The following is a 14,501-nucleotide window of genomic DNA, read 5'->3' on the forward strand; positions in this document are numbered from 1 at the left end:
AAAAAGAGCAGTTGAGGGGAATAAATGAAATAACACTGGTGAAATGATGTACAGGCTCTGGCACATGGTGGGGATTTAGATGTTGCTCTTCCGTTTCCCATCCTTTTCTGTTTGTAATTACAGCCTTGGTATCTCCCCTACAGAGATCTTCTTGGTATCTCATGTTAAGACTCCCAGCAACCGAACCCTAGCTTTATTCTGCATCTCCACTCTTTCTCCCACCCCAATTCTGATATTCTCTCCTGATATCTCTGAAATCCCCCTGGTTTGCATCTTGTACGACATGGAGAGGAACATGGGGAAAGGTGATATTGAAGTAATGACTGAGGGTCAGATTTTGGAGGTCCTTGAATAACAAGATAGGGAGCTCTATTTTGGACTTTATTCCTTAGACTATAGGATGACAAAGAAGGAAATGGAGCCAAAGCGTGATGTTCAGCCCCCATGGCTGGTCCACATGAAGAATGGACTGCAAGATAAAAGATTAGAGATAGAGAGACTAGTAAGGGAGAATATTTAAAGCAACAAGTAATCCGAACTAGCATTGTAGCTGTAGAAGCCAAAGGAAGAAACAGATGTGAAACTATTAGGGAAGTGACTTTGACAGAATGTGACAGCTAATTGAACTGATGAAGCCTAGATGTTAAGGATAGGAAGCAATCAGTCGTTCTCGATGGTCCTCACTAATAGCTGAGGATTGTAAGTATATGAGGCCTGTGGTGAGACAGTGAAGTGACCTGCAAGAACATGGAAATGAGTAAAGTAAGATTAGCCTCTGAGCTTTTAATTGTAAGATAATAGTTCTTGGATCTGAGGGTTTTTTTAAAACAAATCTAAAGGAAAAATTTGCCAATGGAAAAAAGATGTGCGCGCGCACACACACACACACACGCACACACACACACAGAGGCAAATTGGGGCTGTTTTCTTCCAAACACAGTGAAGGGTAAGAGTCTTAGCCATCAGATATTAAATATTTTTCCCCAGGAGCAAAGATTATGCTACTATGGGTATGTTTATAGGCAGTGCCTGCCCCAGAAGAAAGTAAGTATGTGGTTAACAATGTAGATGTTGGGATCAATTAGATTTGAGTTTAAATCTGTACTCTGATAGATATGTGACTTTAGGAAAGTCACTTAACCATACTAAGCCTTAGTTTCCTCATTGTTAAGTAGAAATAATAGTAGTAGATATCTTGTAGGGTTTATGGGAAGATTAAGTGAGGTAATGCATAGAGTGTGCTTAATACAGTGTTGGCATATAGAAAATGCCCAATAAATAATAGATATTTAATAATGATAATAATACCTTTGGGGACTGTACGTATCAGATACTGTAGTCTAAGTCACTTGTTCTGATTATGTGCTGAGCAGACAACCTTCTGATACTTTGTAGATTTTTTTCTTTAGTTGAATTACCACATTCCAACAGATTACATTCCAGTCTTGCAAACTTTGAGATCACCCTTTCAGGAGGCTTTACATGGTATAGTGGTTGGAAGGCACATGTTTGTTACCTATTGGAAGATCAGATTCAGAACTGGAATCCAGAATGGAACAGAAAACGGTTCTAAAAGAGTGAAAAAGGGGGAGAAGTGAAAGGATTCATGGTTTTTGTCTGATAAACAAGTATTCTATTGAAAATATTTGGCTGTGGTTCTGCAAGGACAGAAACCAGGCACTCTTGTCACTGTCAGCACATGTCTGACAAATAGTCACTCAGCATAAATGAATGAAAGAGCTTCAGCCTGATATAGTAGTGGACATACAGTTTTATCACAGAAATGACAATGGATTCTATAGAGACAAGTTTTAATACCTGTCTGTGCTACTTACTAGCTGTATATCTATGGACTAGAAGCTGTCTTGGTTTCTAGAGTCTAGTTTCATCACCTACAAAATGGAGGATGAATATACTACCTGCAGTGAAGGATTGATGTGAGATTTAATAAGAGAATGTCTATGGAATGTGCTAAAAACAGCTACTTAAGAATAGTTATTTTCCCCTACACCCACACTAGACTATGATTTCCATGTCTTAGCCACTTCCATGTCTCTAGTACCTTGTACTGTGCCACTAAGGCATTGATTGAATGTTAGTTGAATGAACTAATGAATCAGGAGGAAAATTTGAATAGAAAACCTAAAAGTTGAATAGTTTCTAGTGATGATTGGCTACAGAGTAGGAGTATTCATCTAAGTCGCTAAAATGGAATAGAAGTATTGGTTGTCATTGTGGAAGAGGTTTAGGTTTAGATTAAAACTTGTTCTCTTTAAAGTCACCCAGAATAAATAAATAAAAAAAAAGAATAGTTATTTTCCCCTACACCCACACTAGACTATGATTTCCATGTTTTAGCCACTTCCATGTCTCTAGTACCTTGTACTGTGCCACTAAGGCATTGACTGAATGTTAGTTGAATGAACTAATGAATCAGGAGGAAAATTTGAATAGAAGACCTAAAAGTTGAATAGTTTCTAGTGATGATTGGCTACAGAGTAGGAGTATTCATCTAAGTCGCTAAAATGGAATAGAAGTATTGGTTGTCATTGTGGAAGAGGTTTAGGTTTAGATTAAAACTTGTTCTCTTTAAAGTCACCCAGAATTATGACAGAAGAGGAAAATTGTGATTCAGGTGCCATAATTGCCCAGAAATATGAAGAAATGTCCTAAAGAGCAGTAGATGATAGATCAGTATTGACTAGACTTAAGAGAAAGTAGTTTTTAATGGTTTAAAGTTTTAAAATGTTAGCATCAAAGAAATTCAAGTGCATATAAACTATTCACCAGTCATATGCTGGGTCATACAGTGTCTTATTACTTTTTTCTTAATAAAAAGCAAACTTTACCAAGTATGTTTTCTGACCAAAATGGAATTAAATTAAAAATCAATAGCAATGCAATATATAGAAAAAAACTGTACTGTTTGGAAATTGAATAGCACCCTTCTAAGTAATCCAAGATTCAAAGAAAAATCATATGAGAAACTAGAAAATATTTCAAACTGAATAAAAGTTAAAATGCAACATAATCAGAATTTGTGGGATGCAGATAACATAATGCTTAGAGGAAAGCTTGTAGTTGTAAATGCTTGTGTGAGAAAAGAGGAAGATTTAAAATTAATGATCTAACTTCCCATCCTAGGAAGCTAGTGGGAAAAAAGAACAAATTAAACCCAAAATAAGTAGAAGGAAAGAAATAATAAAAATAAAATCAGGAATCAGTAAAATTGAAAACAAAGAATAGACAAGTTTTTCAAAGCCAAAAATTGTTTCTTTAAAAGAATGAACTTGGTAAACCACAGCAGGACTGATAAATTAAAAAAGAAGTCACAAATTAGCAGTGTCAGGAATGAGAGAAGGGATACCACTACAGATCCTGCTGATCCTACATAAAGGGAATTTATGGCAATAAGCTCAGTAGCCTTAAAAGAAAATCACAGCTTATCAAAACTGAAACAAGAAAAATTAGAAATGTGAATAGCCCTGTATGTAAATCTATTAAATTGAATGTGTAAACCATAATCTTACCAAGGAGAAAACTTCAGACTTAAATTAATTCTATTAATATGTAAAGAATATTTAGCAGCATTTTAAACAAATTTTTAGACAATAGAGGAGTAAACACTTCCCAAATCACTTTATGGGATTAAATTCTGTTATCAAAACCTGACATAGATATTATAAGAAAATTACACACCAGTGTCCCTCATGAGCATAGGTATAAAAATCCTCAACAAAAATGCTAGCACAATTGAAATATACACCAAGAATATACAAGGTTGGTTTCACATTTGAAAATCAATTGATATAATTCAACATATGGAAAGAATAAAGGAGAAAAACAATAGGATCATCTCAATCAATGCAGAAAAAGCATTTGACAGAATTCTACACCTTTTCATGATTAAAAAAAATTCTCAAAAAGCTAGAAATAGAAGAGAACTTCCTCTGAAAAAAGAAACCTACATCTAACATCATATTTAATAGAAACATAGTGAACACTTTCCCCCTATGATCAGGAACAAGGCAAGATTTTTCTACTCCCATCAGTTCTGTTTAGTATATGCTGGAGGTCCTAACCAGGGAAGTAATGCAAGAAAAAATAAATAAAAAGTATAAAAATTGAAAAAAGCAAAAGTCTTTATTTACTGAAGACATAATTGTATATGTAGAAAATTCTCAGGAATCTACCAAACAGTTACTAGAACTCACGAGTGAATTAAGTAAGGTCACAGGAAACAAGGTCTATGTACCAAAAATCAGTGGCATTTCTATATACTAGTAGCATTCAACTGGTAAATGAAATTTTAAAATTTATTTTCAGTCATGTCACAAAATAAAACACTTAGAAATAAATTTAACAAAACATATGCAAGACTTCTAAAATGAAAACTATGAAACATTGTGAAACAAATTAAACAAGGCCTAAATAAATGGAGAGATATATCATGTAAGTAGATTGAAAGACTCAATATAGTTCTCCTTAAATTGATCTATGGATTCGACACAATCCAAGTTAAACTCTCAACAGCTTTTTTTTTAACAGAAAATGATAAGTGGATCCTAAAATTTATATGGAAAAGCAAGGGACAAAAAAACCTTGAACAAAACCAAGTTGAAGAATTTCTTTACCTAGTTTTAAGACTTACTGTGAATCTACAGTAATCAAAGCAGTATAACATTGGTGTAAGAATGGATAAATGAAACAAATGGATCAATAGAGTACAGAAATAGACACACACGTGCACACACACACACACACACACACACACACACACACATTTATAGTCAATTGAGTTTCAACAGAGTACCAAGGCATTTCAGTGACTAAAGGAGAGTCTTTAATAAATGGTGCCGGGACAGCTGAATAAACATACAGAAAGAAAAGAACCACACCCAGTACCTCACACAGTATAAAGTACTTGATGTGGGATGGATCGTAGATGTAAATGTAAAAACTAAATGTTAAAGCTATAAAGATCTGGAAGGAAACAAAGGAGAGTACTTTTGCAACTTTGGACTAGGTGAGGATTTTTTAAGACAGAAAGCACTACTATAAATAATGATCAACTGGACATCATGAAAATTAAAAACTTCTGCTAATTAAAAGTCATCATTAAGCAATAAACTAATCTAGATAAAGCATATAAGAGTCTTCTGTTTGCTATTCTTGATACTTTCCTCTAGCTTAGAGATTATTTCCAAATAAGTTTTTAAAAGATACCATTAAGATAACAGGCAAGTAAATACTCACTATAGATATAGATATAGATATATCTGACAAAGGACGTGTATCTAAAATATGTAAAGAACTCTTAGAATTATAATAAGGAACCAACCAATAAAAATTGAGTAAAAGGGGGGCTTCCCTGGTGGCGCAGTGGTTGAGAATCTGCCTGCCAATGCAGGGGACACGGGTTCGAGCCCTGGTCTGGGAAGATCCCACATGCCGCGGAGCAACTGGGCCCCGTGAGCCACAGCTACTGAGCCTGCGCATCTGGAGCCTGTGCTCTGCAACAAGAGAGGCCGCGACAGTGAGAGGCCCGCACATTGCGGTGAAGAGTGGCCCCCGCTCGCCGCAACTAGAGAAAGCCTTCGCACAGAAATGAAGACCCGACACAGCCAAAAAAATAAATAAGTAAATAAATTTTTAAAATAATAATAATAATAATCTTCGGGATCAAGGAGCCAGGGAGAAACATCTGCAAACTGCTCTACGTTAAAGATTTAAAAAACAGGGTGGGAAACAGGAGAAAAGCATCAAGTAGGATTTAAAAAAAAAAAATACTGAGTAAAAGACCTAACAGATATTTCACAAGACATACCAGTAAACACATATAAAAGCATTCAATGTCATTATTCGTAAGAGAAATGCAAATAAAATCACAATGGTATCCATTTCATACCCACTAGAATTGGCTAACATTAAAGTCTGATAGCACCAAAACTTGGTGAGGATGTGGAACCACTGCAGTCACTTTGGAGAACTGTTTCTATAAAGTTATACATATATCTTCCCCAATGACCCAGAAATCCCATTCCTGCTTTTCAAGAGAATGAAAAGACATATCCACAAGAAGACTCTTCAAGCATAGATAGTCACACAGGCTTTATTCATAAAAAACCAATACTGGAAACAAATGTTCATCAACAGGAAAATGAATAAATAAATTGTTGTATTGCCATACAAGACTCAGCAATTTAAAAAAAGAATTATTGACTCATACTACAACATGGATGACTCTCAAACACTTCATGTTAAATGGAAGAAGCCAGTCACAAAAGAGTATATTCTACATCAGTCCATTTATAAGAAGTTCAAGAACAGACAAAATTCATCTATGGTGATAAAAATCAGGAGTGAGAACTGACTAAAAGGGACCAGGAGGGAACTTTTCTAGGGTAATGGAAATGTTTTATGTTTTATTTGGAGTGGTGATTACATGGGTATACACATTTACCAAAATACATGAGATTGAACACTAAAACCTGTACATATCAGTTACTCAAATCTTACCCCAATAAATAAAAGAGACCATATATGTTTATTTTTATGATATCCATTCATCATGCATGGTAGAATGTTGACCCTCTTTTAGCTTCCTATTGTGCACAATAAATTTATAAACCCCTTACCTTAGCATAAAGGCCCTGCGTGATTTGGGTCTTACCACTCCTTTCTACCTCATGTCCCTCCCTTACCTATTAATTCCTAGCCCTGCTGGCTTTACTGTCTGAAGTAGTTCATTTCTTGTTATTTTCTAGTTCAGTCTCTTTTTTGTTTCCTTCATTGCATTTAGGATAACGTGCATTTATTTTGTCTCTTTATACTTTATTCACCTGCCTTTTCCACTAGAATAAAAGCTCCTGGAGGGTAGAGACCTTGACCTTTTCACTGTTGTATTCCCCAGTATATTCCCAGGATGTTGCTTAGCTCAGGGATTATTTGTTGAATATGTGAGTGAATGAAGGAATGAATTTCCTATTGTTCCATGTGTTGATAAAATGGGACTATACTCAGATGTTCCTCTGTTTGGAGTTCGGTCCTTATACCAATTCAAATGAAAATGACATAGTCTTATCCCTCCGAGCAAAGCAAACCTTAACAAAACTGTCTCACGTAAGTTTTTGGTTGTTGCAATCAAACATTTTGTTTGATGCAAGGGAATTTTTTGTTCTCTGTTACTTTCCAGAATCGCTATATAGTCTTTCCTTTTATTTCCTAATCAGAACTTCTTACAGAAGCAACTTAATAGCATCCCTTATGACAACGCCTTCCAGACATATTTGATCCTGAATCCTATTGGTAAAATGTTTGAGCACACTAACCACATGGGTACATTTATTTATTTCAAACATATATAAATATGTTGCTGTACTGTATATGTAATGAAACAAATACAACATTTTAAAAGGATGGTATGAAAGATGGTTCTAATATTTTCCTCCTCTCCCATGTGCTCATCCCACTTTGAAGACACTACCTTAGGGCAAATATTCTACATTTACTTATACATGTAAGTGTAAAGCTTCAGTAGTGTTAACACTTTTGCACTTTAAACCTTACATCTGACCATGGATTGAAAGGCTTTATTGCTTTTTTTTTTTCAACATCTTTATTGGAGTATAACTGCTTTACAATGCTGTGTTAGTTGCTGCTGTATAGCAAAGTGAATCAGCTATATGTATACATATATCCCCATATCTCCTCCCTCTTAAGCCTCCCTCCCACCCTCCCTATCCCACCCCTCTAGGTGGTCACAAAGCACCAAGCTGATCTCCCTGTGCTATGCAACTGCTTCCCACTAGATATCTGTTTTACACTTGGTAGTGTATATATATCAATGCTGCTCTCCCACTTAGTCCTAGCTTACCCTTCCCCCTCCCCGTGTCTTCAAGTCCATTCTCTACGTCTGTGTCTTTATTCCTGTCCTGCTCCTAGGTTCATCAGAACCTTTTTTTTTTATTATTATATTTTTTAGTGCAGGTAGGGTAGAATTTTTAGGTCTGGGGCATATTTGAAATCATGTCACCTAATTTTTGCTGTACTTACTCTTAACATTGTTCAATGATAGTTTTTCTACAGAAAAAAATATGTGTTTGTATTTTAGAGGAAAGAAATGAGATTAGAAAAGTGCAAATAGGAGGCAAGGAAGAGCTCTGGAGAAGGCTGTGTTGATTTACACTATAGTTAATTACACTGTAAATATTGGTAGCAGTATATTTGAATGAAATGTCTTCTTGAGGAATTACTAATTGTAGAATATTAGCAATTAGTACACCTAGACAAAGTTGCTAAAAAATGGGGGAAATACCACTCTTCTCCAATAAAAAGACAGTTTTTAAGGAAGCATCAATTCTTCAATATAGCAGCATGAGACAGGTTTGAAGATTTTAAGCCTTTTGTGTTACCCCTGAGACCTAAAGGAAGCAGAACATAAAAATTAGCCTCTATCAATTTGAAGCAAACCTAATCTTTGTGATCATGGCTGTGGTCTAAATCTATTAAAGATGTTCAAATTCAGTGTCCTTGGTATCACTGCAGGTTGACCTGAGTAGTGAGCAATAAACTTGTGTATTATAATTCTGGTTCGAAGATATGTGCTTGGAAAGTGAAACCGACATTCAGCGTTTTGTGTCTGTCTATAAGCAGACTAAGAGCGTATATAAAATGACAGGTGCATTTTTAGAGAAAGAAACCCATAATGTTTTCCTATTTAGTAGGTGACAGTATGTCCCAAGATAACACAAGCTTAAAGAGCTGGAACAAGCATGGTTATTAAAGGCTAGCAGTTTCTCAGTTCATACAAATTGAATTTTTTTATAGGCTGGAAGACTGGAAATATAAGGTAGAGTATTGGAATAAATTAGCATATTAAGTGAATTTATACACTCAGGCTTGTGAACACTTTGAACTTAAGGAAGAAATTTTATTACTTCTTCAAAGAAAAAGGCAATTTTTAAATTCTGTGTTTGATCTCCCTGTTGGAAAGGGCCTATATAATAAATTATATTATTTTGATGATTATCCAAAGAAGTGTGGTTATTATATTGATGGGAATCTTCTCTTCTCTCCTCTCTCTTTTTTCAGAATTACTGATTTAATGAACATAAAAAGAAGATTGTATTTATCAACAGTCCATAAGGAACTGTCCTCAACCCCTCTTCATGCAAAAATCCCACTCTTCATGATCAAACGCAAAATCGTAAGTGTCATGAATATTGCTTAAAATATTAAATTTATTTCAGCAAATATTAATTCTGGGCCTTACTTTGTGTATGAGGCATTCTGTTAAGTTCCATGGTGGTATTAAAAATGAATAGAGGGCTTCCCTGGTGGCGCAGTGGTTGAGAGTCCGCCTGCCGATGCAGGGGACGCGGGTTCGTGCCCCGGTCCGGGAAGATCCCACATGCCACGGAGCAGCTGGGCCCGTGAGCCATGGCCGCTGAGCCTGCGCATCCGGAGCCTGTGCTCCGCAATGGGAGAGGCCACAGCAGTCAGCAGTGAGAGGCCCGCGTACCGCAAAAAAAAAAAAAAAAAAAAAAAAAGAATAGAAATTTATACTCTTCTTTTCCTTCCAGTGAAAGAGCTTAAGATCTACTAGGTGGGAGAATATAATTGTTTGAATATCTAGAATATCACCAAAACTGTGATTGGAAGCACAGTAGAGAGAGTAAGTGCTATTGGTACAGTGAAAGGGAAAGAGATCCATCTGACTGCAGGACAAGGAAAGGCTTCATGAAGGAGATTGCACTTGGCATGGACTTTGAAGGACTGTAGAATTTCAACAGGTAGAAATGAAAAACCGAGCATTCCAAGCAGAAGGAACAGCATGAGTAGAAGCATAGAGGCTGGAAAGTGGCACATATTTGGAGAACAGAGAATGATTCATCATTGTTGCCAGATTTTTTTAAATAGCCTTAAGGAAACCTCAGTTTTGTAATCCAAGAGCCTGATATAAGTTGGGAGATTTGTGTAACCTCTGAGACCTAGGGCAGCATAATATATAAGTAGGTAAGCCGTAGGTTACAGGCTAATAAGTTTGGGCCTGATACGACTGACTAGTCTTTCTCAAATGTTAGTCATTTCAATACTACTCTCATGACTTTACCATGTTTGTGGACTACCTGTTCCAGTATGTACATAATACTCTCCTTTAAACCAACTCAGCCTTTTTTGACTTAAATAAATTTATTTTTTTAAAAAAACTTTATATCACACTTACAAATGGAAAACCAGTATAACTTGCCAGAAATAAAAATTAACCATAACAATAGAGATACTGAAAACAAAATAGTATTTCAAAGTCTAGCTGAGTACTGTTTCCTGTTTAGGGTTCTGTCCTGAGGCCTGCTCTTTATTAACAAGAGTTTATCAAGAGTTAGATACATGTTCAAGCTTTTCCTTGGGCATAATTAGGATTGAAAGAAAACTGATGGAGGGAAATTTTTATTCTGTGATCTGTAGTCATTTAATGCCATGCCCACGTACCATCTAAAACCATTTCACAAACGGTGCATATTCCACTCTTTGGGAGCCACTTTAGCAGAGAAAAGGAAGCCATTAAAGCTTTTGGTTTGGAGAGGAACATACAGTCAGTTCTATGCTTTGGGAAGATTAATCTGTTAGTGACATTTGGAATGGCTTAGAGGGGCTGGAAAATGGAGATGGAGAGAACATTTGCAGTACTTCAGATTAGGGTTAATGAGGACTAGGGCAGTAGCAATAGAGGAATGGATGTAAGGTAACATCAGAAGCTTATGGTCCAATGAGCTAAGACATATTTAAACAGACCTTTTCCATATCATGTGGTACATGCTGCGAGAGCAGGACCCACAGTGAACTATGGAGCACCAGGGGAGTGATCAGAGAAGGGCTTCTGAAGAAGGGGATGCCTGAGCTGGGCCTTGAAAGATTAGAAGAAGAAGAGAGAAGGCACTAACCAGTTCAAGTAGGGGTGGTATTCCTAGAACAGAAAGAGTAGCATTAAGAGTAGCTGCATGAGATGTGTAGGCACGTCCAATAATCTAGTGTTGCTGAGGAGAGACCAGAATAGTAGGGAAGTAGTAAGGCTGGAGAAGAAAACAGGGCAACCTCCTGGTAGGCCTTATATTTATAGGCAGGAAGCCTGGACTTTTATCTCATAGGTGATAGGGAGCTTTTGAAGGGCTTGCAGCAGGGGGACATGGTCAGATTTGCATTTTACATAGAACATCGCTTTGGAGGATGGATGGGAAAGATGAGACTGGAGGCCAGCAGGACCAGTTAGAAAGTCAGTGCAATTGTCACAAGAAGGTAAGAGGGGTTTTGTGTCATTTTGTCACTCGTATCCCCAGTGCCTAGAGCAGTACCTGGCTCCTCCTAGGCACTCAATAATCATGTAAGTGGATGGATGAGTAGATGAATGATATAGGTGTAAGAGAGATGAGTCCTAAAGGTGGAAAATAGAAATCAGAGTGGAGATGAGGAAACAGAGTTGAAAAATAACTAAAAATTTTAATTGAAGATTAATTAGATGTCAGAAATGAAGAAGAAGGAAAAGTCAAGGATGACTCTCAGTTGACTTTCTACTTTGGATGACTGGTGACAGAATCAATACATAGAAATCCAGGAGAAAGAGCAAGGTTAGAAAGGGAAGATGGAAATGTTGATAAAAGAGTCTGAGACATTCAGATTGAGAATTTGGGAGGTACATGTATGTTAGAGTCCTAGAGAGAGGTATGAGCTGGATATTTGGGCTTCTTCAGCATACAGGTGGCACTTAAAGTCATGAGAATGATGAAATTGCCTGCCTGCAGAGAGAGTAAGAATGGCAACAACAGCAACAAAAGAGGCTAGAGGAGGAAATGCAAGGGCCTACCCAAGAAAAAGGATGGGCAAAGGAAGAAGAATCCATGAAGGAGACAGGGCAACAATGAGAAAGTGATGTGAATCATGAAGCAAAGTAAAGTGTGGTAGAAACCAAGGAAGTTTTGGTAAGAGAAAATGTCAAGATGTGAAAGTATTTGGGATGTGGCAATCAGGAGGCCATTAGTAACTTCACTGACAAGTTTTGGTGTATGAGGAAGGAGTCAGGACAGTGGGCCGTGCGAATGGAAGATGGAGACATGAGAGCATCCTGACCATTGCTTTCAGTAGGCTTATCCCCTGGGCTTCATGTTCAAGTAGGTATAAATAGAGGGGAGGAATCAAAGATAACTTTGAGATTTTGAGTCTGGAAAACCTGGAGACTGAGCCCAGTAACAGATAGGTGCTGGATTTTGGAATAAATTGATGGTTTCTGTTTGCAGTAGAACTATTTTAATTCATTGTGTACTAAACACTCATAAATGCACAAAGATTAAATGCAAATACTTCAGTTATTAAAGTTAAATCATTTAAGATGTTAAGGAAGTGTATTAGTGCCTTACAAATCAAATTATATTCATCCTCTTATATTTAGGTATGATTTCCTTATTTATCTAAGATTGTTTAGAGTAGAGTGTTAGGTGGTTTCCAAGAGCTAAACCATATATGAGACTAATACACTATTCTGTGTGTGGTTAATAAATCAGGTTTGTCATTACCTTGCTTTTGTGAGTTCAGTCACCCTTGTCAGTTAACTAACTGTGAAGTTTCTGGATATCATATTAAAATCTGAACTGATCATTCTGTACCTGGCTATAATCTTCACACACACACAGACACACACACACACACACACACACACACACACAGTGTACCCTTCATCCTGTGGCATTTGTGGGAATACAATATCTGAAAATAAAATATTGTCTGTTAAAAGTAAACCACACAAATATCTTGCTGAGAGAATAAATTGATGGTTTCTGTTTGCAGTAGAACTATTTTAATTCATTGTGTACTAAACACTCATAAATGCACAAAGATTAAATGCAAATACTTCAGTTATTAAAGTTAAATCATTTAAGATGTTAAGGAAGTGTATTAGTGCCTTACAAATCAAATTATATTCATCCTTTTATATTTAGGTATGATTTCCTTATTTATCTAAGATTGTTTAGAGTAGAGTGTTAGGTGGTTTCCAAGAGCTAAACCATATATGAGACTAATACACTATTCTGTGTGTGGTTAATAAATCAGGTTTGTCATTACCTTGCTTTTGTGAGTTCAGTCACCCTTGTCAGTTAACTAACTCTGAAGTTTCTGGATATCATATTAAAATCTGAACTGATCATTCTGTACCTGGCTATAATCTTCACACACACACAGACACACACACACACACACACACACACACACACACACACACACACAGTGTACCCTTCATCCTGTGACATTTGTGGGAATACAATATCTGAAAATAAAATATTGTCTGTTAAAAGTAAACCACACAAATATCTTGCTGAGATAGGAAGTAAACTTCATTGAACAATCTTTCATATTTAATAAATGAGTCTTTAAGAGGAATATGTGCTAGCAGTGCCAGGTGTCTAATGACATAAGAAATGTACTATTTAAACTAAAAAGAAAATAGCTGTAATAGGCCCTGTGGGGCAGTGTGTCTTAGCTCATCTATCTACCTCATCTTCTTATCCCCAGTGAGACAGCTCAATAGAAAATATAAAAGAAAGGAGATGCAGGCATGAAAATTACATGTAGTTGTTTTAAAAAAAAATCCTACTGTGAAAAAATCAAACCGGTGTCTATATCTTAGGTGACTTCAGCTCATGCTAAATTTCGAAAAGCAAAATATCTAGAACTTGTCTTGAATCTAGAAAAAGTGCTCACGTAATTCAAGGCAGTCCTAAGCAAAGACAAGGTATTTGTTTCTATAGTGTTCCCCATCCCAATGAAATCATCTAATCATAACTACTTATAGTATGTCCTAATTATTCTATATTTTGTGAAATATAAACATGTAAATAATACATAGGAGTTAAGAGCATGGCATCTGAGTTCTGACACTTACTAGTTATGTGACCCTGTGCAAGTTCCTGTGTTCATTTTCCTCATTTATAAAATGCAGATAATATGAGGTATGCATACTACTAAGGTTGTTGTGGGAATTTACATGAGTTAATAAACATAAGGCTATTAGAACAATGCCTGGCATGGACCAAGCTTTAAATAAGGATTATATCTCCTTTTTGCTCTTTAGGTGCTACTTCTTCCAGGGCACTCTCCATGATTTTCCCTCTGCTGATTGATTAGACATTTTGGGTACAGCGCATCATTACCATTCACAAATTCATAATTCTTATAACATTTCTTCACCCTGCACTTTAATCATCTGTTTACTTACCTGTCTCCCCTTTTAGGCTGTAAGCATGACTCATTTGGTTTTTATCCCTAGTCTCTATGTACATGGCAAATAGTAAGTGCTCAATAAATGTTTGTTGAACAAATTGACAAGTCTTAATGTGCCTCCTGACTTGGGAGATAAAAGAATGAGTTTATCATGGACAAATTGTATAAGCTTTCTAAATGTGCCTGCCTATTCCATAAATGTCCAGGAGTACTCAAGCAAATATTAAGAA

General features: G+C 36.3%; 1 protein-coding gene across 15 annotated transcripts in view; it reads left to right on the forward strand.

Moving 5' to 3' along the window:
• CFAP20DC (CFAP20 domain containing) overlaps nt 1-14,501 on the forward strand; it is a 297,986-nt gene that overhangs the window by 85,865 nt on the left and 197,620 nt on the right. For all 15 annotated transcript variants that reach the window (XM_024124132.3, XM_028479359.2, XM_028479361.2 and 12 more), the window contains one exon: nt 9,094-9,208. In XM_024124132.3, the coding sequence (XP_023979900.1) occupies nt 9,094-9,208 (115 nt within the window). The remainder of the gene's footprint in view (nt 1-9,093; nt 9,209-14,501) is intronic.

Source organism: Physeter macrocephalus, chromosome 18 (genome assembly GCF_002837175.3).
Source record: "Physeter macrocephalus isolate SW-GA chromosome 18, ASM283717v5, whole genome shotgun sequence".
Taxonomy (NCBI): domain Eukaryota; kingdom Metazoa; phylum Chordata; class Mammalia; order Artiodactyla; family Physeteridae; genus Physeter; species Physeter macrocephalus.